Here is a 26,611-nt window from a genome sequence, read left to right as displayed (position 1 = left end):
TCATCCCTGAAGCGGCGCAGTGCTTTATTTCACAGTCGGCCGCTGAGCGTCAACTGCATCGTAGAGTGGTTTGCTGCAAATGCTGGATTTGATCCCGCCCATTAATGGGGCAGTGGGCTGGCCCACACGTTCGGCTACTGCATGATGATTGGATGATCTGTCTGAGGCAGAAAAGGTTGAGCTTCCCTTCATTTGAATAACCAGTAGATGACTCTGTAGACATGGTAATAATGATTTAATCCATTTATTAAGATTGTCTGTAATTGATTGTTGGCTAATTGTGTCTTGTAAATGAACATAAATGACAGTCAACTAGTGATTGGTTAGTGGTTTTCAAAAGGTTGAGAGCAAATGGCCTTGAATAAATAATAAGATGCTCCAGAGGACGCCATTTATTACAGAGCATATGTCTATAATCTTGTAATTGTAGTTCCTTCCGCCACATATGGTGCATATGTAAGGTCTTGCATGCAAGATTGCTGCCACTGGTCCTCCGGAATACTTAAATGCATTGAACAAATGTTGCTGTATATTATTCATTTGGCCAAGTAACATTATTTTTATCTTTATTGCGACAGTTAAATATGCTACTGCATGCTTACTAGGGGGTGTGGCAAAAAAAAATAAAAATTGATTCACACAGGAATCGGGATTCTCATTTACTCCGATTCAGAATTGATATAAAATGTCGTAAAATAAATGTTATTTATTTATTCATAGCCATTCTTTCTGAGTGATAAAAGTGCCACGGGTAGCTTGCTAATGCTAATTACACTTTGCATTGTGCATTAGCCTTGAGCTAGCGACATTCGGGAAACAAGCTAAGTAAAAATGTTACCGTTAGCCTTGAGCTAGCTACATTCAGGAAACAAGCTAAGCAAAAAGTTACCTCAAATGGCGTGTAATAAACGGCTCGATACCAGCAACATTGGACGCTTTTTGAGGGACTGTTGTTGTCTGCTAAACTGTGCTCAGTCTGCTCAGGGAGGGCAGAATATACACGTACTAAATTTGTAGAAAATTGCATAGGTTTACTTGAACAGATCGGCCTTGCTAATACCTTGCCTAATCAACTATCTTAATTCTACTGTAGATACCATTTGACTGTAGTGTGAAAGAATTATTATGTTCAAAGAAGTAAACAGATCATTTAGATTTGTGAGATAATTTAAGTTTGTGAGATGACATGTTATCCTGCTAGAAATCATAAGTTTGTAAGGTAAGGTAAGGTAACACTCAATTTGGCTATTTTATTGACGTGATGTTCAGTTTGTATTAAGGGGTTATGCGTGGCATCAATTACAATAAGTGTTCTAAGCTGTTATTATTTTGTCCATATATTATTTTAATGATTTACTGTTTGCTGCTTTCCATGAAGTTGAAATTAGGACTGTAATGATATGCCAAATTTGAGATTTGATTAATCGCTTTATTTGTGACTCACCATTTTATTTACAATTTGACTTATTTTATAAATGAATATATGGTACATAATACATATATAATATATATTTTATAAATACAATGCATCCCATAATTTCTGGAGTAGATAGATACATAATATTATGTTGGTTATATTGGTTTGCACAGTGCAGATTGTGGGTTCGAAGCGTATGCATGTTCTCCCTATGCCTGTGTGGGCTTTCTCCGGGTACTCTGGTTTCCTCCCACAAAAAAAAATACATGGTGGAAGTCTCTAAATTGCCCCTAGGTGGTAATGTGAAAATTTGTTTATACAGTATGCCTGCAATTGGCCGACAAATGCCCACAATCCTAGTGAGGATAAGCGGTTTGGAGAATGAATGAATGAATCAATCAATGAATATATACAGTGCTGTGAAAATGTGTTTGCCCCACCTCACTTTTTTTTTTTTTTATCACTCAAATGTTTTGGATCATCACATCAGTTTCAGTATATCATCATAACACGAGTTAAACAAAAAATGCATGTGGTGCTATGTAGACAAATATAATAACTTCCCTATGATAAGACATTTTCTGTGATTAATCATTCTTGGAAACTTGAGTTTAAATCCACCTGTTACACGCAGGCTTTTGCTTCATGAAGAAATCACTTAAGTATTTCCCATCAGGCAGAGTGAAGTACAAGATCTCAAAACACACAATCAAATAAAAATCAAACTTTATTTATATAGCACCTTTCATATATTAAAATGTAACTGAAAGTGCCGAGTAATTCAAATATCCATAGTACAATACAAAGAAAATTGTAATGAAAGTGACCCAGGCCGGATTTGAAGAAAATCCGAATAAGTAAATAAGTAAGTAGATTTGGTGAATTCTGCAGAAACCACAGAAAGAGTGGGTTTGGTTTGCATGGCCTGCCTGCCTGTCTGTCTAGTCAACCTAACCCTGCTGATTTGCACATTTCGTAATGGTTTCAGCCTATTTATGGTGTTTGTTCCCAAAACAGTGTTGCATTTAGAACCCCCCCGCCATTGTCACCATAGGTGTATCTGGAAAGTATTCTCAGCTCTTCTGTATTTATTTATTTATTTTTGTTATTGTTGTGTAAACAGCCTTATTCCAAAATAGAGTTAAAAAAAAACTGCAAAATGTTCTTTTATTAATAAATTTGTTAAAAAATAAGAAACAAAGAAATAAAAAGTACATAAGTACTCAACAGTTTTTGTTCAATACTTACAACCTCACGTCTTTTTGAATATGATGCCATAAGCTTGACAACGGCAATCTCTCTGCAGTTTCACTCATTTGTCTTTGCTGCCTCTCAAGATGCATCAGTTTGAATGGGGAGTGTTGATACACAGCCATTTTCAGATTTGGCCTCGCCAGGTCATGGGGGGCTTGGTTTCCTCCAAACATAATGTCTGGCATTCACGCCAAAGAGTTCAGTTCAGGTGGATTGCTGTTGAAATGGTTGTCCTTCTGCAAAGTTGCCACAGAATAACACTGGGGCTGTGACAGTGACCATTGCATTCTGGGTCACTTCCTTAATTAAGGCTTTTCGACCTTGATCGCTCGGATTAGATGGGCGGCCAGTACTACGAAGACATTTATTTTATTTTATGATGATGGAGGCCAGTGTACTCATAGGGACATGCAAAGCAGCAGCAATGTTTTTGTAGCCTTAGATCTATGCCTCGAAGACACATACCGTCTTGGTCTACGGACAATCCCTTTTGAGTTCATGCTTGTGTTGTAGAATTTTGAGGGGGAAAGAAAATCCTTCAAATTTGGAATAAGGCTATAACATAACTATCAAGTTTAAAAAAAAAAAAAAGATGCACAGAATACTTTCCAGATGGACTGTACATGAATAAATGTGCCTGCACTTGTTTTGTGTTCGCCCCAATGCTGACATGTTTCCAATCACTAATCACGGGCACCTGCCTACTCCCCTTTTCTTCTGAGGCTTACAATATCTTATGGAAAAACAAACGAGTGCAGGTAAGAAAGATGACTTGAGTTATGTGGGAGAAAACTACAAAAATGTATGTTACTTATATTAACAATGATTGAACATACCTCCCGATCTATAAATATTGTGACATAAACACAATTCTCTTTTTTTTTTTTTTTTGCTTTAAAAACAACTACAATGGGTTTAAAATAAAACCATCAAGATGCACATTTCTATCTGTTTCAGTTTTGCAGCAATTAGCATTAGAAAATGTATAGCTAAGTTTATTCACATATCTATTTAAAACTGCGAGTAAATTAGCTTTTTTTTCAACATGGCCCTGGTTGATCTCTTTTGCAAATAGAACACTTGAAAATGTACTCTAGACCTTTTTATCTACTCATTGTAAATGGAATAATGAGGGAATAACACATACCAGGACATGGAATAGATGGGCAATTAATTGTTCCATTACTTTTGGTCTCTTAAAAAGTGTGAGGCACATATACAAACCGAGATTCAAATCAGGTGTGCTTTTCTCCCAAGTCACACACTCCCAGGCCATTTCCCAAGTGAATATTTGTCGCCTATCAGAAGAAGGGAATCATCATCAGCAGCAATTTTCTCCAGCTGAACTGCTGTTCAATTTTTTGGGAAGAAGCCTCACTGAATAAGGTTGATTTTTCTTTTCAGTTGAAGATGCGCACAGGCGGGATGAATGAGTCATCCAAATGGAAAAAGCAGAAACGTTCACCAAAGCCAACTCACCACATGGTGCGAAGTGCCTCTGGACAGATGGACTCTACTCAGTCTACCAACCTCAATAATACCAACCTATCTGGTAAGCGAAGAAAATGTGCTTCACTTCACAACGACTGTTACCTAATATTACTGCAACTGTCGCCAAATTAATTTGAGCTGTTCTTGTGCTTTGTTTAGGTGGAGTTGTCTTAATGGAGCAAAGGTGTTCACTACCAGCCTCGGACAGTGCCGGCTCTTCAATCTCCAGTCCCACAACGACAGACAGTGGCCTAGACTCCAGTTCTAAAGCCACTTCTCGGGAGGACCTCTCTGACCTGGATCAGTGTAGCTTGGTTGCAACTACACCTGGCAATGCTAACCTACTCTTAGACACAGATGCACAGGTGAGCCTGCAGTCATATTCTATTTATGGCTAATACATGACTACTATGCTGAAGATGTAAATGATGTCCTTTTCCATGTTAATCAAGTCTGAGGGTAAACCAACTCAATCAGCATCAGTAGAGTCGATCCCAGAGGTTCTTGAGGAAAAAGACTCTAATGCAGAACAGTCAAATAGCACCACTGTCCATGACATGGACTACGTCAATCCCAGGGGTGTCCGATTTACACAGTCCGTGCAAAGAGATGGTAAGAATATTCACAAATTGTGCAACATTTTTACTTTAGGGCTAATGTGAACGTGATTAGTGATCACGATACGTTTTAGGTCGATCACTTGATCAGATATGAGGAGATTTACTCGATCAAACATAGCAAAAATGTGCGCTTCAACCTTTTCCTACTCCACTTTCTCAGCCTGTCTATTTTATCTGTAAGACACAAAAAATTCACATTTGCTGTCACACTGTAGTTCCAACACATATTATGGCTCTTCTTCTTTTGGAATATCAGCCTCTATTAAGTCTGTAAACGCTGTACTCTGCTGGTTGAAGTTTGACATTGCAACCCATTACACATTTTTTTACTTGTAGATTTTATATTTTCATCAATTCATTTTATTTTATTTTTGCATTGTCCACATTTTTATAAATATTATTCTAATATATAATGTGTAAAAACATTCTTTTTTTCCCTTTTTCTTTTATTTTTTTTATATATTTTTTTTAATTACAGCACATCATATGTTAAATGCTCTTGTTTCTTTAGTTTTTAGTACGGATGCTTTAAAACTCAGTATTTTTTTTAATAATAATTATATATATATATATATATATATATATATATATATATGTCTACCAAATGTTCGATATTTTGTTTAAAATTGTAATCGATTGTGTTAAATGAAAGAAAGAGCTGGTTTTATTTACTAAAATATTACAAAAAAGGACAAAAATCTGCAATAGAGTGAATTCGTAACGGCAAAGTAGTGAGGAACCACTGCATAAATGTGTGTATATACGTCACTTCCCCCCCCCCCCCATAGGTGCATCCCTCATCCCCTATGGTCTGCCATGTCTAAGGGAGCTCTTCCGGTTTCTAATCTCATTGACCAACCCTCATGATCGCCACAACACTGATGCTATGATGCACATGGGCCTGCAACTGCTAAATGTAGCCCTGGAGTCTGCGCACTTTGTCAACTATCAATCTCTGCTAGGACTGATCAAAGATGAGCTTTGTAGGCATCTTTTCCAGGTAAAGTATATTAGTTTAATTTATTTTCACAGTAATGTTAATATAAAATGTCAACTCACCATTGTCTAAATGCCAGGTTCTTATGATAAGAATTTAAAAAAATACCTGATTCCAAGATGAATAATTTCAAAACTTGGCACGCATACAACTCAACTAAAAACAAACTTCTTAAGAGGAAAAAAAAGAACATTAAAACAAAAAAGAGCAATATGATGATTGTTCTATCAGTGTAGCACATCTTGATGAAGCAATATTTGCCCACCTTTGCAAATACGCTGAAAATCTATCGATAAAGATTACAAAGACATCTCCTGTGCACAAAATTCAGACTAGAAAATCTAAGAAAAAATACTGAATTTGAACGAAAGTTAAATGTTAAGCTTTGGAAAGTGGTGCAGAGAAGGGTGAATAAAATATCTTGTTTCTGCTTTGTTGTAGCTGCTGAGCATGGACCGTATGAACCTCTATGCTTTATCATTACGAGTGTGCTTCTTGCTATGTGAAAGCATGAGAGTGCATCTTAAATTCCAACTGGAGGTAATGTTTCATTTGTCATTATTCTTTATTTGTAATGTAATGTATCCCTAATGGAAACAGAACAATGCGATACTTAACCGTCACAAAAATATGGTAAACCTGACAGATGTATCTTAAGAAATTGATGGACATAATCACATCAGAGAATATCAAGATGCCATATGAAATGAAAGAAATGGCTCTCGAGGCACTGGTTCAGCTGTGGAGGATCCCCAGCTTTGTTACGGAGCTGTACATCAACTATGATTGCGACTTCTACTGCTCAAACCTATTTGAAGACCTCACCAAGCTGTTGTCAAAGGTACCCTCCCTCCCTTTTGTAGGAGACACATTTAATGATGGATTCATTTGAATTCTATGTACATATTTTTTTCTTTATCCTACAGAATGCATTCCCTGTATCAGGGCAGCTCTACACCACTCACCTTCTGTCACTCGAAGCTCTACTAACTGTAATTGACAGCACTGAGGCCCACTGCCAAGCTAAAGTGCTCGACAACAGCGCTCACCAAGACCAGTCAGAAAAACTGCCACTGGAGGAAGAAACTCTAATGAAAAATGGAATAGACGCTACAACTGGTAAACTATAATGATATTTACATTATTCTCCATATTGTATTATAATAAATTGTTTTGTTTTTGTTTGCCTCATGATTTTATATATATATAATATTTGGTAAAGTTCTTACCTACAAGGGAAGTCGAATATATATTTTTTCTCTTTACAATACAGTAATATGTCCTGGGTGGCACGGACTGTCTTTCACACACATACGGGGGTGGCCACTAAAATTGACATCACAGTGCCTAAGGGCTCGAGTAGCTCACCTGTTTTCTAGGTTTGTTCATGTGACATTCACAAGCTGATACTTTAGCCATTGATGTCATTTTCAGTTGACAGGAAGTGGTAAAATGGCCACTATAAATAAAAACGTGTGGATTTTGCCTATAGTTTTTATTCCACATATGCATTATTAATCAGAATACCATGTTTAGAATATGTTGAGGTGCATTGAACATTTTTATTTTTATTTTTATTTTTATTTTTATTTTATTTTATTTTATTTTATTTTATTTGATTTTATTTTATTTTATTTTATTTTATTTTATTTTATTTTATTTTTATTTTTTACTTTTTTTATGTGTACACATTGATTGATTAAGATTTTTCAACTTTGTTTGTCTCAGATCTTATTCAAGAAGGCAGTACCAATGGTTTGAGTTTTCCACTAGTGGATCATGGTCCAGGATGCCCACCAACCAGTGGAAATTTAATGGCAGAAAAGATGAAACTGTCTCGACAGGAACAAAGAGAGAGTGACCCTAGTAAGACTTGCATGGTCTTAATGATATAAAAAAAAAGCAATACATGTGAATTAAAATTAACTTTATTTGTCATCGTTTCTTCCAGCTGACAAGAAAATCTTGAAAACACCGCAGCGTTTCGCTTCAAATCTACCTGAGTCGCAAGAGTTGCTTGAAATAAGAACAAAGAAAAAGGTGTTATATACACACACACATTCACAATTGCTCACTGTTGTTTGGACACAGTAAAGTGTATATGTAATTAAGACACTTATTTTGTCTTGTTCATAGCTTCTGATAACAGGAACAGAGCAATTTAATCTGAAACCAAAGAAGGGAATACAGTTCCTTCAGGAGAAAGGGCTTCTCAGTAATCCAATGGATAACAACCAAGTGGCCCAGTGGCTTCGAGAAAATCCCCGATTGGACAAAAAGATGATAGGGGAATTTGTCAGTGATCGCAATAATATGGAGCTCCTAGACAGTTTTGTCAAGTAAGATGTTCAAAAAACAAATTAACATTTTTGCAATGTTGTTAATTGTTGATTTGCCATCCTAAATTTTGTTGGGATTTGGTTGTAACTTAAAAAAAAAAAGTGTGATAATCTTGAATGTACCCTTTTTTTTTTTTAAATATATATTAAATAAATATGAATTGTGTTGCAGTACGTTCACCTTCCAGGGGCTTCGTATTGATGAGGCCTTGAGGCTTTACCTCGAGGCCTTCAGATTACCCGGAGAGGCTCCTGTCATCCAAAGACTTCTGGAAACATTTACAGACAACTGGCATGTAAGCTTGTCTGTCACCTTTTGGAAAATCATTTTATGTATACAGAAATATTTAGAGTTATATGTAAAGGCCGTGTATAATTTTGCATCAGTTACAGCACGTGTCTCCAACATTGTATCTTCTGTGAGCTACTTTACCACGCAGAATATTCCAGAGGTCTGTTCATGTTTAGTAATATGGAGGACCAAAAATGCTAAAATAAATAAATAGATAAATAATGGATGGATGGATAATTAAAAGCAGATGTAAAAAATATTATTCAAAAATTAAATACAAAAAATAAATATAAATGGAAATAAAAACAACAAAAAATATATAATAAATAAATAAATAAAAGTAAAAATAAAATTTAAAAAAATAAAGTAGATTCAAAAAAATTAAAATAAGGACACAAATAAATGTGCAAATTAATACAAAAATAATAGATAAATAAAAATGCTCTGCTCTCATATTTGTTTCATGCTGCAGACGCTGTCAGCATGCGTCTTGAAATGTTATTAAAATGAGGGGGCGGTGTTAAGTGTGTCTTGGGATGAACTATTTGCCTATTGGTTGATCGACATGTCGGTCTACAGTATGTCGAACTCTGCCCGTTCCACAGCAAGGGAGTATTCACACACACACACAAACAAAAGAAGCGATTGGACATTGATGTTTACAGGAACTTGTGTGAAGTTGTCGGGCAACTCAAATCGCAAGTTGTGGTTACAGTGGACAAGATAGTCGTCCCTTGCTGGAGCTTTCCATGCAAGCCGGCGAGATTTCCTTTGTTTGCCGACCTGCTCGCTCTACCATCGAAATGCAGTTTGCAACGGCGGAGTCCAACCCAAGACACGCTTAGAACATTTCATGATGTGACCTTTCAGGCTGACAGCATAAAATAAATAAATATGACAGCACAGCCTTTTTATTTATTGATTGACATTTAAATCTATTTATATATTTATTTCCATATTTATTTTTAGATTTATTTGTTTATTATTATTATTATTATTATTATTTTATTATTATTATTATATGTGTGTGTTTTTTAAAAATTTTGAATTCAATTTTTATATCCGTTTTAATTTCACTTTTATTTAATTATTTTTTAATTTGCCGCTTTGGTCCTCCATAAAGTAACTGCATTAATTTGCATAAAACACACATTCAGAAATGGTAATAGAGGTTTATGTATTGTGTACAATTATATATTTACCAACACTGCATCAAAACAAAAAAGTTAGATACCTGGATGTGCATTATAAAACTTAAAAGATATTCCTGTATAAAAACTGTAAATAAATTCACCGGCAAGCATTCTGGCCGTTTTCAAACCTCAAACCAACAAGTTGCAGCCACAGTTCTGATCGGCCACCTCAGGAATAGAGGTGCAAGGGCCGTGGCACAATCGGACTCAATGCTGCCGCCGCCAACTGCCACCCCTCATATGGTTAACCCTTGCATAATATACTGTTGGATGACATCAGTTTTAAAGACAGTGTGTCCCTGGGACACACAAGGGAAAAAGACCCACTCTATTGCGAGAACATTTGTCTTCCCAAAATAGCCAGAGAAACCATGTGACCTGGAAACTATTCCTAGTAGTGACCTTTTCTTGGATTGAATACTTAATACAAAAATAGTCATCTTAAAAGCGTCAATGAGTAATTATAGGTAATGACTCAGCGTCAATGGGTTTTTCACGCTATTGGATATAATTATATCCGACAACTTTTTAGTTGAAACTTTGCATGACATTTATCACAAGTCTGTTTACATTTCTCATTTGGATTTAAACCATGACATATAATCTATACTCTCTTTACTTCTTTTGTGTTTTTGCAGAAAGTAAATGGCTCTCCCTTCCTCACTAATGACGCAGGATTTGCCTTGGCCTACGCTGTTATAATGTTGAACACTGACCAGCATAACCACAATGTCCGAAAGCAGAATATCCCTATGACTGTAGAGGTTAGTGCTCACTCACTCAGTCAGTTTTTTTTTTTTCTGCCCAACTTTTGAGATTTCACAAAAGCAAAATTACGATAGTAGTTTGCTACTAATTTGTAGCTCTCTGTATCATGTGTTTACTCTTAAATATATTTCCTTTATTTATTCAATAGTTTTTTTATTGTCAATATAACTAACCCAAGTAAAAAAAATATTTTGATAATTTAAAATTAAATGTGCAGATACCATACTAATTAATCTAAAGCGTCCTAGTAGTCATACATCAATTTGTCATTCTCTTTGTTGTCTCTGCGGTACATGCCAGTGTCTGATGGTATGACATTCCTCTGGGAGTTGTAGCATTTGCACTAGTGCAGCTTGGCGGCTCAGAAAGCCCTCAGTCAACAGCTGTAACCAGTGGTGGTCTGTCTGAGAAGTGAACTCCTTCTAAACGGGCGACCAAGGGTTGAGGGGAAGGCAGACTCACTTCATCTGTTGTCTCCGCCTATGTTTTTGGCAGCTTCGATGGCAGATTCTGAAGACTAAACAGGCTCGAGGTTTTGCGAATAGATCGTGGGTGGGCCGCATGTCTTGATTAAATAGCAAGTTATTACTAGTTTTCTAGCTTGTCGCTGCTTCATTCTTTCATGTGCTTTGAATGATCTCCAGTTCGTTTTGATAATCACACTTCCGAGAGGGCGTTTGTAGTTTAGGGTAGAAGGCATTTGACCTCTTGGCTCAGACAACAGGAAGGGGGCTACCAAACAATAATTTAAAGAGGCCCAATAAAAGTGGCGCCGAGCACTTCAGTTACTTAGCAGCTTGCAATGCGTAGTATTCAACATGGCATATGTTGGCACTGTGGTTATTTTTATCGTGAGGAAAACTATGCAGAACACCAGTGTGTAAATCAGAGCCTTTTGTGAAGGATTTGACAGCAGGACAGCATATTTATAAAGAGTCATGGGGAAGATTAGCGTTGTAATAGTAAATGTGCATGCATCATGCAGAACTTGTTTCAACATGTATGGGTTTTTTTGTCGATTAACAGTTTGAGGACTCTGCGGTCCTTCATGATTGCGACTAATTCTGTCTCTCTTGTCCAGCATATGAACACTTAGGCAAACTTTAGTCCAAGAGCTGTGGCGAAAAAAGAAAAAAAAGTATTTACTAATATAATAATAAGGAGTGTGCCAAAAAATCTATTCTCATAAGATTCACAATTCTCATTTAGTACTATTCACAATCGATTATAAATGTCCCAAAATTTGCCCTTGTTTGTGTGTGCCTTTACTGGGAACGCTGTACACGTTGGACTCGATTTGGCCACTTAGGGGCAGTGTGGTTCCACGTGTTCTGATACACAGTTGAGTTGTAGCCACATTAGAGAGTAGAAGGAAAAAGTCACAATCAAGTTTTGCCGATAAAAGTCGTTTTTTTTGCAGCGTAGGAAGAGCATATGCCATTGAGTAATGTTAAGATGCTCATCTGTATACATTCCTGAAGCGTTTGTATGAATAACCGTTCTTTTGAGTGATAAAAGTGCCGCGAGTAGCGCGCTAATTAGCATTAGCGAGACAGACTAAAGTAGATCATGTTGATTATTTGCTCATCTATAAACTGAAGCAGAAATCTGTTTGAATTAAAAAAATAAAATAAAAAATAAAATAAAAAATAAAAATCTGAATCGAATTGAATTGTGAGACAAAGATTCCCACCCCTAGTAATAATGTGGAGTAGCTATTGATGCCGTAGAGTATTAATTGACGCATTGACAATTTAGCAAATCCTACCAAGCTGAGACTTGAGGCTGTCAGTTATCACTCACTGATTGTGTTTATTTACAGGAGGCTCTTTGCCCTAATCCCTGTTTAGGAGCCTTAACCATATTAAGTGACACATAATGAGCGTCCCACCCGGAACCCTTTTAATTGTTCGGTGGATGCTCAGTTCAAGTAAAAGCATGAGAGTTTTGTAACATTATCTGAAATTTATAGACAAGGGCTTAACTTTAATTGATAAAAGTTTTTTGCTGTAGAAGAGGAAGTCCTAAAGGAGGTTTTGTTTAATAAGATGCCCAACTTGTTTTTTGTTTTCAACAGCAATTCAAGAAGAATCTGAAGGGAGTTAATGGAAACCAAGACTTTAACCAGGACATGCTAGAGGATATCTACAATGCCATCAAGTAAGCTTGAGTACACCAGTTTAAAAAAACACAATTCTAACCTTAAAAAAAAAAAAAAAAAAAAAATAAATAAATCTAGCACACCTCTGGCAGTTGTGTGGTTTTTCAAATTATGATGTAAAGCAAGCCCAGTTTATTAGACAAAACTGGTTTTGTGGGATAGTTGATATTTTATGGCCTGGTGGTATATGTAAAAAGCAACATGGCACACTTATATCTTTGATTTTTCAAAGATGAAATCACAAAATGGTATATGTTGCCATTAAAGGGAAATTGTATTTACCAACCAGTGTTGCAGAATCATGAGCTATTCTGGAGTCTGTATATTGCTTGAGTATACTTCAACAGGATTGATGGAAATGGATCTGCAGAATGCTTTACTTGACCAACACTGCGCTATGCATTAAGCATGAAACAGTTCTGGAGACAGAATTGCGCCAAGCACTTTATTTTGCATCATTTAATAGTCATAGTGAAATCACTATAGTGTTCCCATCTAATATTGGAACATTCATTTTCCTTTTGCAGGACTGACGAGATTGTGATGCCAGATGAGCAGACTGGTTTAGTGAAGGAGAACTATGTGTGGAGTGTTCTGCTACACCGCGGTGCTACACCAGAGGGGCTTTTTCTTCACCTGCCACCTGGCAGCTATGACCATGACTTATTCACCATGACCTGGGGTCCGACTATTGCAGCTCTCTCCTATGTCTTTGACAAGAGTCTGGATGACAACATACTCCAAAAGGCCATTACTGGCTTTAGGTACTGTACGGATGTTGACAATTTGGTTAAACTGGAAGATGCTTAGCGAGATATGTTATTCCCCACAATATGAAAATGATCATGAACTCGTCCGTCCGTCCGTCCGTCTTCTTCCGCTTATCCGGGGTCGGGTCGCGGGGGCAGCAGCTTTAGCAGGGAAGCCCAGACTTCCCTCTCCCCAGCCACTTCAGCCAGCTCATCCGACGGGACCCCAAGGAGTTCCCAGGACAGCCGAGAGACATAGTCTCTCCAGCGTGTCCTGGGTCGTCCCCGGGGCCTCCTGCCAGTAGGACATGCCCGGAACACCTCCCCAGGGAGGCGTCCAGGAGGCATCCGAACCAGATGCCCGAGCCACCTCAACTGGTTCCTCTCAACGTGGAGGAGCAGCGACTCGACGCTGAGTCCCTCTCGGATGACCGAGCTTCTCACCCTATCTCTAAGGGAGAGCCCGGCTACCCTGCGGAGGAAACTCATTTCGGCCGCTTGTATCCGGGATCTTGTTCTTTCGGTCACGACCCACAGCTCGTGACCATAGGTGAGGGTAGGAACGTAGATCGACCGGTAAATCGAGAGCTTTGCCTTTCGGCTCAGCTCCTTCTTCACCACAATGGACCGATACAGCGTCCGCATCACCGCAGACGCTGCACCGATCCGCCTGTCGATCTCCCGCTCTAACCTACCCTCACTCGTGAACAAGACCCCAAGATACTTGAACTCCTCCACTTGGGGCAGGACCTCCTCCCCGACCCGGAGAGGGCACTCCACCCTTTTCCGACTGAGGACCATGGTCTCGGATTTGGAGGTGCTGATCCTCATCCCAACCGCTTCACACTCGGCTGCGAACCGCTCCAGTGAGAGCTGGAGGTCACGGCTTGAAGAAGCCAACAGCACCACATCATCTGCAAAAAGCAGAGATGCAATGCTGAGGCCACCAAACCGGACCCCCTCAACGCCTCGGCTACGCCTAGAAATTCTGTCCATAAAAGTTATGAACAGAATCGGTGACAAAGGGCAACCTTGGCGGAGTCCGACCCTCACCGGAAACAAATTCGACTTACTGCCGGCAATGCGGACCAGACTCTGACATCGGTCGTACAGGGACCGAATGGCCCGTATCAGGGGGCTCGGTAGCCCATACTCCCGAAGCACCCCCCACAGAACTCCCCGAGGTACACGGTCAAACGCCTTCTCCAAGTCCACAAAGCACATGTGGACTGGTTGGGCGAATTCCCACGCACCCTCGAGGATCCTGCTGAGGGTGTAGAGCTGGTCCACTGTTCCACGGCCGGGACGAAAACCACACTGCTCCTCCTGGATCCGAGATTCGACCTCCCGACGGACCCTCCTCTCCAGCACCCCTGAATAGACCTTACCTGGGAGGCTGAGGAGTGTGATCCCTCTAAAGTTGGAACACACCCTCCGGTCCCCCTTCTTAAAAAGGGGAACCACCACCCCGGTCTGCCAATCCAGAGGCACCGTCCCCGATGTCCACGCGATGCTGCAGAGACGTGTCAACCACGACAGCCCCACAACATCCAGAGCCTTCAGGAACTCCGGGCGGATCTCATCCACCCCCGAGGCCCTGCCACCGAGAAGCTTTCCAACCACCTCGGCGACTTCGACCCCAGAGATAGGGGAGCCCACTTCAGAGTCCCCAGACCCTGCTTCCTCAAAGGAAGGCGTGTTGGTGGAATTGAGGAGGTCTTCGAAGTACTCTCCCCACCGGTTCACGACGTCCCGAGTCGAGGTCAACAGCACTCCGTCTCCACTATACACAGTGTTAACGGTGCACTGCTTTCCTCTCCTGAGACGCCGGATGGTGGACCAGAATTTCCTCGAAGCCGTCCGGAAGTCGTTTTCCATGGCCTCACCGAACTCCTCCCATGCCCGAGTTTTTGCCTCAGCGACCGCCAAAGCCGCATTCCGCTTGGCCAGCCGGTACCCGTCAGCAGCCTCCGGAGTCCCACAGGCCAAAAAGGCCCGATAGGACTCCTTCTTCAGCTTGACGGCATCCCTTACCGCTGGTGTCCACCAGCGGGTTCGAGGATTGCCGCCACGACAGGCACCAACCACCTTACGGCCACAGCTCCGATCGGCCGCCTCATGATCATGAACTCAATTAACTTTATTTACAGACTTGAGGTCAAGGCACAGACAAACTGGATACAGAATAAAGCATATAAAAACATACAAATATAGAGATTCAGCAATATATGCTTTTACAAATGTTAACCCCCCCCCCTTTTTTTTCTTTTTTTTTTTTAAATAAATGAAGGCTTTCCCGAACATTTTCATTGTGCCTTTTGAAATGTAGCATGACTAACCTTCTGCCGGATTTGTATGCATTATAGTTGTAAGGATAATATTATTGTAGATTACGCAACTTTGCAAGTTCAGACCCTCCCCACCTTACGAACGAGTTACGTTCCGGACGATCGTTCGTAAGGTGAATTTGTTCGTAAGTTGCTTCAGTGCTATATTTTGTATTATAATTTATGTTTAAAGCCTATATAAGTATATTGAAGGTTTATATAAGTATGTTTAAGGCTTGTACAAGTAACCTGCATTGGTTTGTACTGAAAAAAACTTTTAATAAAATGGAGAGAATATGTACAGTACTGTACTGTACTACGTATGTTAGAGAGAGAGAGCGAGAGACACACACACACACAGTATGTACATGTACGTAATAAGATAAATAAAATGAAGTTTAACTTACTTTTGGAAGATGTACTCGATGCTTAAGGAGATGATGGAGGAGGAGGAAGAGGAGGATTTTATATCATGAGAGATTCTTCGTCGTCGCTGGAATCGGCTTCAAAAGTTATTTCCTGCTTCATGGGGACCGGCGTTTTCTTCCTCCTCCTCCTCGCCACGTTGCTCAGCCTCCAATGAGCTCTCACAGCGCCAATCGTCGGTATTAGCGGCGGAAGGAAGCACTACGCGCAATACAAAATCTAACTTACAGCATTTCTTTCCGAACATTTTTCGACATTCTGTACGCGCAGAAATGTTCGTATGTACCGTTGTTCGTAACTCGAATGTTCGTAAGTAGGGGAGCGTCTGTACAGCAATGTGAAAAGTTGTGGGCACTCTGAAATTGTGTACTAATGGGTGCGCGTTTGCCCTCCGTGCAGGAAATGTGCCAAAATAGCAGCTCACTATGGATTTAACGATGTTTTTGACAATTTGATCATCTCGCTGTGCAAGTTTACAACTCTGAGCAGTGAGGTGAGGACACTTTGTATTTGTCTCTTATTAATTGTTCATAATGATATGTCAAGATGTTTTATTTGATACTATCCTATTAATTTTACTCATGAAATACAAAAACAGGGCACATATTTTTTTGAATTTGTGGTTTGACATCAGCCCATATTTGTAATATAGTTACAGTACACTATAGCACACCAAACAAGGTAGATACACATGGCAGTCATGTTTTAGTTATTTAATACTTTTTCACAATACAATTTATTAAATACAATTTATTATGAAACTCTGTATAATGTAAATAGATTGTTTTTGGATGTTCGTTTAACAAAATTGAGATGAAAGGGCATTTTAAAATACATTCTGTGATTATGAGGTGGCATTCAGCTAAATCTTAACTTCAGACAAATTAAATTTGCAAAACGATGCTGCATTGACAGATGGACAGACAACGGGAAAAGTTGGTAATGGTCACTGAGTTGGTTGTTCTCCCTTCTATCCATCCTTATAGTCAGTGGAAAACCTTCCATCCGTGTTCGGGAGCAACGCAAAGGCGCAAACAGCCGCCAAGACAGTGTTTGATCTTGCCCATCAGCATGGCAACATCTTGAGAGAGGGTTGGAAAAACATCATGGACTCTATGCTACAACTGTTCAGGGCCGAGCTTCTACCCAAAGCCATGGTTGAGGTCAGTTTAAAGTGCTTAGATAGTACTTTTTAGTCTGTATTAAGGCTGAGACTTAAATTTGTATCACAATTTAATATATTTTTTTACAGTATATAGTTGATTTTCAATAGAGCTACTCATGCATTCCAATGAGGTAATGATGAAAGTCATCATGTTATTTGTATTTTCTAAAATGTTAGTATAATTGTTTTGAGGAACCTTTTTGAATTGCAGCTGAAAGTCGAGACTTAAACTGCATTTATGACTGTATTACAATTTCAGTTATTCCTTGTTTGTGTTAGCGCAGAGCTGAATTTTTCTAGAGCTCTCTGCTGCCACCTACTGGTAGTTCTTCATTATTGTTTTTTGTTGTTTGGTTTGAAATCAGGTGGAGGATTTTCTTGAACCAAATGGAAAAATCTCTCTTCAAAGAGAGGAAACTCCTTCTAATCGGTATGTACATTGTTTGATACTGTGAATAATGTCTTGTCACGTTCTTTTTAATGTTGTCACTTGCACTATTTTGTACAATGTAAAAAAAGGTTTCTCTGACTGAAATGAGAGCTTTTAATGACACAAAGAGCGATAAAACAAATCAGTAGTAAAAAAAAAAAAAAAAAAGCATTTTTCTTTTTCTTTTGCAATATCATTTCAGTGGTGAGTCAGCAGTGTTGAGCTTTGTCAACTGGCTGACCCTGAGTGGCGCTGAGCAGTCTGGACTTAGAGGGCCATCTATGGAAAATCAGGAAGCCAAACAGGCCGCCATCCTCTGCATAAAGGTGCTAATTATAGGATTTACAATACATGACTCTGATATCAATATATCCATCTAAAATATAACCGCCTAAAAGCCATTATGTATCAGGATGTGTTATACGGTGGATCCCTGCTATTCGCCTGACTATAAATAGCAAATTTCTGCAAATAAATGATGCTCTAAAATTTATTTTAATAACCTATATTATTAAACATAAACAGTAGATAAACTGGACCTACCGGACTATAGCTTTCTACTGTAACGCAGTTACTTTCAGTTCTTTTGACAAACATGCAAACATAACCTTATCTTGATCAGCTCTTCTGAGGATTATCCGGCAGGCTACTCAAGAACTGAACCTGAGTAGACAAAGTAGACGTTGAGCGACATAATAAAAGAAAATAAAAAACGTTTTTTTTTTTTTTTATAAGCCATGGCTTCAACCAGTCAACCTTTTTTCTTTTCGGATGTTGTTGTTGTTGCAAATGAGATGTGGTTGGTGAAGTCTATTCTAATAAACATGCCCGAAAGGAAGAAAAAAAAAAGGCAACGGAAGTGTAGTAAGAGAGGTAGCCTAAATGCTAAGCTAAAGCCCATACCGGTACATAACCATTTCTAAATAGCCCTTTGCTACTTAACGTCCAGTCTCTTGACAACAAGATGGATGAGTTGAGATCCAGAATAACAGCAGACTCGGGTGATAAAAAAATTGTGCTTGAACAAAGTGTTGACCATTTTATCTTTTAACTCTTTGACTGCCAAACACGTTAAATAACGTTTAGTAAAATCCTATGGAGTGCCAAAGACTTTAAAAGACGTTTGTTTTAAAACAGAGGTGAAACTAACCATTTTCTATTGTTGATTACTCAAAAACGGAATAAGGTAGAAACAACTTTTTTTTTCTGATGAAAGATGAGAGTCCAATCTTTCATTTGGTAGTATGTGTGTTTCCATAGTCCAAACACATAATTTTCTGTGGACCTTGAAAGATCAGTCAAAATGCTTAAATCGGCTGGCACCCACGGCATCCCTTTTCTGAAAACGTCTGGCAGTCAAAAGAGTTAATAGAGCTCAGTGTTCACAAATACAAATACCGAAGTGCAAATACGTGGGGGTCCACTGTATACTGGAATGTATTTATGTCTTTATCTTCAGCAATGTGACCCAGAGAAGATGATCACAGAGAGCAAGTTCCTCCAGCTTGAGTCTTTACAGGAACTAATGAAGGTAATTGTTACATTACATTTAGCTGTAAATGTTAATCACAGGTATAGTTCTACCCATGAGTTATCTTTTTTTGTCTTCTCATTAACTTATTTGCTTACAATTTAAAGAATAACCAGTTTACGTTCCACAGGCGTTGATATCAGTAACCCCCGATGAAGAGACTTATGATGAAGAGGATGCCGCCTTCTGCTTAGAGATGTTACTGCGTATTGTAATGGAAAATCGGTAGGAGCTGACGCAGAGCAAAGTGGTACCACACTTGTTTCGTGTTTTGACATTTTCATGCACTAAAAATACGTTTCTGCCTTCAGAGACCGTGTGTCGTGTGTGTGGCAAACGGTGCGCGACCACCTCTGTCACCTCTGCGTCCACGCTAACGAGAGCTGCTTTTTGGTCGAGAGGGGCGTAGTGGGACTCATTCGACTTGCCATTCGCTTGCTACGACGAGAAGATATTAGTTCCCAGGTATAGCAAGTCACTTTCTTCTATATGTTCACATATCACACATGCAGTATGTCACCAGAATTTCAGAGCTACCGTTTTCCCTTTCTCTTTTTATTGATGAATTAACATATATTGGTTATGGCCATTTTATTGTTGGGTACACAGTAAATTCTGTACAGTAAATTTCCCTCTAAGCAGAGTCTATTTGGTCCCGCTCTAAAATTTGAACTTGGAAGAGAGTAAATTTTACTCCGAGAATTTTTTGTGTACGAGAGAATTTGTCTATGCCATGAAAAACCTATTAACTCATTCAAACCCCAAAACGTGTAAACACGTTTTTTTAAAAAAAAAAAAATTATATTTCATCCTTCACTCCCCAAAAACTTATTTACACGTTTTTTATGTTTTTATATGCAAAAGCATACTGGAGGCTTTGATGTAGCTTCTGACATGATGAGGTAGCTTAGAGCAATGACCAGCAGGTGGCAGCAGAGTATGCGATCAACCAGGGTCATGTTGCAACAAGCTCTTTTTGCCAGTGTTTTCAACAGGTTTCCGAATAATGATGAAACTACAAAACGGAAACTGATACAAATATACTTTTTTCCCGATGGAAGAAAATACTCTAATCTTTCTTTTTGTAGGTTCTGTGTTTTTATCGCAATAGAACACAATATTCTGTGGGCCTTGCAAAATCAGTCAAAATCCAGGAAAACAGCCGGGAGCGAAGGGGGTTGCTTCTGTGAAAATGGCTGGGAGTGAATGTAGCTAACACTAGCTGCATGTACAGTATAATCATTGTGCAATCACGAGATCTCAATACCTCTGATCTTTGTTTTTCCGTTGTGTTTTTTTTTCTTCATACAGGTGCTTCTTTCCCTGCGTCTCCTGCTTATGATGAAACCACATGTTTTGTCCCGGGTAAGCAGAGAGGTGGCTTTTGGCCTTCATGAGCTGCTCAAGACCAATGCGGCTAACATCCACAGCACAGACCATTGGTACACGCTCTTCTCGCTGCTTGAATGCGTCGGCGCTGGAGTCAAACCTCCTGCCTCCTTTCAGTTTACCTCTCCCAGCGCGGACATTGAAACAGGTGCAATATTTCTTTGACTTCAGATTGCCACAGATGTAGGGCACACATTTTATGGTTATTAACTGTTGATAAATGTCTGCTATTTTGATTTAATACATTTTTAGATTTGTCCTACTTTGCACTGTACCTCCTAACTTTCCAACTGATCAAAATCGATCATTTTGCTGAAACTGAAAATATTGAGGGTTAGAACGAAGTATGAATATTTATTTAACAAATCAATTCAATTAAACATGTAGACAATAATTAAATTAATGAGGAATCCCAATAAGCATGAGAAAATAAATTTACATTTCTCTCTCATTACCAGGTATGTAACTGGTAACTGATCTGGATTTGATACAAAAATTAGAAGATAGCAAGCATTTTTCATGTGACCAAAGTACTGGAACGTGACTGACCAATCTGATTGGTTGTGGGAATTTTTTTTCTGTCAGCTAAGCGGAACTAGCTATACAGATAGCTAACAGCTTCTCCAATAACGACCAGGATGCCTCTTGCTGTTTTGTCCATTTACAGGATGAAACTTTAAAACTGTAGCATACAAAACATAACGGGACATTACAATCATGTTATTTAAAGTTTGAAACAATAGAGATTTGCATCATTTACCAAAATTAGCTGCGAACACTATAAAATTAGCTGTTAGCATAATGCTAGTTTACATGGGCGCTATCATCGAAATGCTACGCTAAGTAGCGCCTAGTAACTTATGTCACATTGGAATTTAAACATCCGATTCAATAACCTAGTTGCAAGCCAGCACTCCTCAAAATAATGTACTTACAGACAGATATTTCTGGAGCCAAAATTACACTCTAGGCTTTAACACTCTGGATTAGCTAGTGTGTAGCATTGCTTGGAGTACAATGTGCTACGGTAGCACTTGAGGGTAAAAAATAAACATACAAAGGCGCAAACACCACTGTCTCCACCAGGGGCAGTACAGTTGGCGTTATATTTCTTATTCCCCGTGAGCGGAATCTATTTTAAGTCTAATTCTGTTCCAATACTTTTGCACACTTAAAATGTGGTTGTTTATTCAAATAATGCTACCGTCTAAATTGCATATCAGACCCAGATGTCGCAAATAAATGCAAAACAATTGATCTCTTGTCTCATATTCATCTTTTGACATCAAGCATTCAGTGTGTTATCTATGTGTTTCCAGGTGCTCAGTCAGACAGTGAGTTGCCATCCCATCATCCGAGTGACGTGAGTTTAGATCGCGGCTACACGTCTGACTCGGAGGTCTACACTGAACACAGCAAGGCCCGAATCCCTCGCTCCACAACAGATGTGGATGTAGCAGGCAGCGGATGGCTGGTGGTCAGTCCTCACACATGATATCATTCGTTTTCAGTAAATCATCAATTTAACCACTACTTTGTGTGTTTTAGGTTGGAAAAGAGGACTTGGAGACCAATAAAACCCCACCATTGAGCTCCAAATCTCAACTCAATCACCCTTTGGTCAACCAGTACAGTCTGACACTGGGTCAGGACCTCGGCCAGCATGACACAAAGTCTCTCATCAAGTGCGTCGAAACATTGTCATTCATTGTCCGTGATGCTGCCCACGTCACGCCGGACAACTTTGAGTTGTGTGTTCGAGCCATCCGGGTATTCGTGGAGGCTAGTCTCAATGGAGGTTAGTTACTTAAATGAACAGAAATGAGATTTTCACATTAGTAGATAATTCCTAGCAAATGGGCATGTATAACATTCTGAAGGTATTAAGGAGAGTATATAGCATATTTCACTTACTTCAATATATTACTTCACTTACTTCAATATATATATATATATATATATATATATATTGAAGTAAGTGAAATATGCTATATAAGGGGGTTGCTTCAGTGATGTATATATATTTATATATATATATATATATTTATATATTTATATATATATATATATATTTATATATATATATATATATATATATATATATATATATATATATATATATATATATATATATATATATATATATATATATATATATATATATATATATATATATATATATATATATATATATATATATTTATATATATATATATATAAATATATATATATATATAGTTTTTTTTTTTCACTGAAGCAACCCCCTTTGCTCCCGGCTGTTACTGGAATTTGACTGATTTTTGCAAGGCCCACAAAATCTTGTTCTAGTGCTGTAAAAACATGGAACCCACCAAAAGAAAGATTAGAATCTCTTTTTTCATCAGGGAAAAAAAAGTATATTTGTATCTGTTTCCGTTTGCAGCAATTAGCATTATAATATATCTAAGTTTCATCATTATTCACAAACCTGTTGAAAACACTGGCAAAAAGAGCTTGTTGCAACACGGCCCTGGCTGATCTCGTATACTCTGCTGCCACCTGCTGGCCGGTTTTTTGTAATAACTACCATTGCTTTAAGCCACCTCTTCAGGTCAGAGGCTGCATTAAAAAAACGTATAAATATGTTTTTGGGACACTGGCAATATTTAAAATAGAACGTTTTTAGATGTTTTTGGGAGCAAATGATGCAAAAGGCAACAAAGCATTTGAACAAAATAAATCATTCACGATGTAGCAAGGAACTTTTTTTCCCTCCGAATTAACAAAATGTTACAAGTCGTACTGCAAAGATGTTTCGGCATGATCCATTCCTCAGGTTACCGCAACCATGACAAGAGAAGGAGTCATAAGTATGATCCTGCCAAGTCCCGTTTGAGGAAGAAGGCCGGGGGAAAGGAGAAAGAGAACGGGAACGGCACAAGACGAGGCGGAAGCCGGGCTTCCAGCCAACGTCCGTCACGTTCCCATAGTGACGATGAGGAGGACGAGGGTGTTCCTGCAGGTTACCATACGGTGTCATTACAGGTTAGTCGGGATGTAAGTACAGGAGCTTTCTTTTTCATTCTCTCAAATGGTTTCGCTCTCATTTCAATTTCTGTTATTCGTTTTGACCACAGAAATCAAGTAATGCCTGGTTTTGATTCGCTAATGTGCAGTACATTTTTCTTCATTACTTTTTTCTTTTTTTTCTTTCTTTTTTTAAGGAGAGCTCAGTATTGTTCATTCGATTTGACATCATCATTGCTCTACTTTTTTTTAAAAAAAAGAAGTTTTTTTCTCTCTTTTTTTTAAAATATATATACATATACACACATATATATATATATATATATATATATATAGATAGATAGATTTTTTTTTGTATGTGGGTGAGTGTGCGTGTGTGTGTGTGCGTGCGTGCGAGCGTGTGTGTATTCATCAGTTCACCTAAAGCCCATTAAAAAAAATCCCATACTAATAATATAATATAATAATAAATTGCCAAATGCAGAAACATCAATGTAAGTTATCACGATGTAGTGGCTCTCGCTAACAGACAGAATTAAGTAACCAGAATTAGGTTAAAAAAATTCTATATACGTAGACCATGTTTCTATAAATTTTGATATTTGGTTTTTATTTGAGGCAGATATTTTTTCCATTAAAATGTGATTTATGAGGAGGTTAGACCATTGGTCGATATTCAGAGTTTGTTTATTTTTCCAGTTAACAAGAATTGTTTTTTTAGCGATAGTAAGGGCTACAAGTGTAGATTGAAATTGTTTATGTGGTAAGTCAGTTGTTGTTAGGTCACCTAGCAAACACAAGTTTGGAGATAAAGGTATCCTACAGTCCAAAATAGCGGAAAGTTTTTCTAAGACTTTAGTCCAGAAATACATAACCGGAGTACATAACCATAAAGCATGAACATAAGTGTCTGTAGTGTTTTGTAAGCATTGGAGACAAATGTCGGAGTCTGAGAGTCCCATTTTCTTCATCATATATTGAGTAATGTATGTTCTGTGAATAATTTTATATTGGATAAGTTGTAAATTTGTGTGTTTTTTCATTTTAAATGCGTTTTCACAAACTTGAATCCAAAAGTTTTTCATTACTTTTGTCAATTTTCAGTTGTTTCAGTAACATTTTTTTAACAGAAGGGAACCAAAACCTTTGTTCCCAAAGGATGGGTGTAATTTCACGTAATACCTAGTCTATTAATAGCAATACTGCTCCTTAAAGCCGTCATGTCGAGCACAATGAAAAAAGGCTTTTACACCCCTCCTTTAAAGTGTTGTAGCTGTGAGTATTTAATTCAAAAGTACATGGCAGAACAAATCTTTTGAAAGTTTTGTTGAAAATGTGTTCCAAAAACATGCATGGTAGGTGAATTGGACATTTTAAGTTGTCTTTAGGTGTGAATGTGTGCGTGGATGTCTATTTGTGTGTTTGGGCCGTGCGATTGGCTGGCGACCAGTTTGGGGTGCAAGAGAGGGTGCAAAAGAAACACTGTGAAACGGGCACTTTGCTGGCGTTCAGCCAAAACCGTGTATCTCCAAAATCATCTTTTTTTTTTAGAGAACCCCAAAATGTCATGTTTGGTCAACCATTAACATTGCATCATCAAAGAGAGCAAGCCATTTTCAACGCTTTATATTCGTCACTAATTTGTAAAAATAATAATAATAATAATAATAATAACACCCACACATGTGGACTGACCAGTCGTCGTGTCTTTGATGGTTCAGCTTTTAGATTTGATGCACACACTGCACACCCGGGCTGCCAGCATCTACAGCTCTTGGGCAGAAGAACAGCGCCATCTGGAGGCCGCTGGTAAAAAGATTGAAGCGGACTCGCAAACACTGTGGAGCAGCTGCTGGTGCCCACTGCTGCAAGGTCTGCTCTTATCACAATGTACACATTAGATTCATCATGCTTTCTTTTTAGAGGCTGTGCTAGATATATTGTATTAGGTAGGATAAAGGAGGGCTGAACGTTACTTTTCATTTTTAGTCCCTTAACTCTTTGACTGCCAGACGTTTTCAGAAAAGGGATGCCGTGGGTGCCAGCCGATTTAAGCATTTTTGACTGGTCTTTCAAGGTCCACAGAAAATGTTGTGTTTGGACTATGGAAACACACATGCTACCAAATGAAAGACTGGACTCTCATCTTTCGTCAGAAAAAAAAGTTTGTTTCTACCTTATTCCGTTTTTCAGTAATCAACAATAGAAAATGGTTAGTTTCACCTCTGTTTTGAAACAAACGTCTTTTAACGTCTTTGGCACTCCTCCCTAGGATTTTACTAAACGTTATTTAACGTTTTTGGCAGTCAAAGAGTTAAAATATGTCACTCATTTTTGTGACTGTTTTTTTTAATTTATTTTTACAATATGTTATTTGCATGTAATTTGACATTGCCTAAACATGTCTATTTCCAAATGATAACATGTACCATATCTAAACAGGTAGCAATGTATTAAAACTAGGGATGGGCGAGTACCGGGTACGATACTGGTATCGGCCCCCGCTCTTGTGGCCATTTTTCGGTCAGGAACTATCAGAAAGACTGGTGGGGAAACGAAAGTTTTGTTCCGTCTCGTTCGTTTCCTGTGTGTCTCCTTATGAGGTAACACTTGATCGTTAGAACTATTTCTATTAGTGTTACATTTTTTTCCACTTTTCTTAACAAGAGTGTGAATACCTAGATTTTTCTTAGTGTACATTTAGAACAGATATACAATTCGTGATTAATCGAGTTAACTATTGAAGTCATGCGATTAATTCCAATTAAAAAATTTAATCGTCTGACGCCCCTACTTTTTAATATTCTTTTATTACTTTTTTTATAATTAGAGGCATCTGGCGATTATTTTTTTAAATTTTAATTAATCAGATGACTTCACTAGTTAACTCAAGATTAATCACAAATTTTATATCTGTTCTAAATGTACAATACATTTTTTTTCTAGGTTTTCATACTCTTGTTAACAAAAACTAATAGAAATAGTTCAAATGAATTTTTGACGTCTATAGCCGTCAATGGCAGTGAATGAGTTAATTGCCTCGCTAACGTCTTGGA

General features: G+C 38.3%; 1 protein-coding gene across 4 annotated transcripts in view; it reads left to right on the top strand.

Moving 5' to 3' along the window:
* gbf1 (golgi brefeldin A resistant guanine nucleotide exchange factor 1) overlaps positions 1-26,611 on the top strand; it is a 63,861-nt gene that overhangs the window by 26,593 nt on the left and 10,657 nt on the right. Inside the window, exons 9-35 of one of the 4 annotated variants that reach the window (XM_077581266.1) lie at positions 3,394-3,429; positions 4,076-4,223; positions 4,322-4,527; positions 4,615-4,774; positions 5,571-5,782; positions 6,221-6,319; positions 6,426-6,620; positions 6,706-6,898; positions 7,508-7,645; positions 7,731-7,819; positions 7,916-8,118; positions 8,291-8,414; positions 10,242-10,367; positions 12,449-12,531; positions 13,060-13,296; positions 16,434-16,527; positions 17,021-17,197; positions 17,565-17,629; positions 17,832-17,955; positions 19,089-19,160; positions 19,291-19,385; positions 19,472-19,625; positions 20,472-20,697; positions 21,869-22,026; positions 22,098-22,347; positions 23,365-23,573; positions 25,277-25,427. In XM_077581266.1, coding sequence (XP_077437392.1) covers positions 3,394-3,429; positions 4,076-4,223; positions 4,322-4,527; positions 4,615-4,774; positions 5,571-5,782; positions 6,221-6,319; positions 6,426-6,620; positions 6,706-6,898; positions 7,508-7,645; positions 7,731-7,819; positions 7,916-8,118; positions 8,291-8,414; positions 10,242-10,367; positions 12,449-12,531; positions 13,060-13,296; positions 16,434-16,527; positions 17,021-17,197; positions 17,565-17,629; positions 17,832-17,955; positions 19,089-19,160; positions 19,291-19,385; positions 19,472-19,625; positions 20,472-20,697; positions 21,869-22,026; positions 22,098-22,347; positions 23,365-23,573; positions 25,277-25,427 — 4,024 coding nt within the window. Of the gene's footprint in view, positions 1-3,393; positions 3,430-4,075; positions 4,224-4,321; positions 4,528-4,614; positions 4,775-5,570; positions 5,783-6,220; positions 6,320-6,425; positions 6,621-6,705; positions 6,899-7,507; positions 7,646-7,730; positions 7,820-7,915; positions 8,119-8,290; positions 8,415-10,241; positions 10,368-12,448; positions 12,532-13,059; positions 13,297-16,433; positions 16,528-17,020; positions 17,198-17,564; positions 17,630-17,831; positions 17,956-19,088; positions 19,161-19,290; positions 19,386-19,471; positions 19,626-20,471; positions 20,698-21,868; positions 22,027-22,097; positions 22,348-23,364; positions 23,586-25,276; positions 25,428-26,611 lie in introns of all 4 variants that reach the window. The other 3 variants (XM_077581265.1, XM_077581268.1, XM_077581267.1) reach the window with 3 other exon arrangements.

The sequence above is a fragment of the Vanacampus margaritifer genome, chromosome 12, assembly GCF_051991255.1.
Source record: "Vanacampus margaritifer isolate UIUO_Vmar chromosome 12, RoL_Vmar_1.0, whole genome shotgun sequence".
In the NCBI taxonomy this organism is placed as follows: domain Eukaryota; kingdom Metazoa; phylum Chordata; class Actinopteri; order Syngnathiformes; family Syngnathidae; genus Vanacampus; species Vanacampus margaritifer.
Note: the sequence above shows the minus strand (reverse complement) of the source record. Positions and strands in the feature narration are given on the sequence as shown.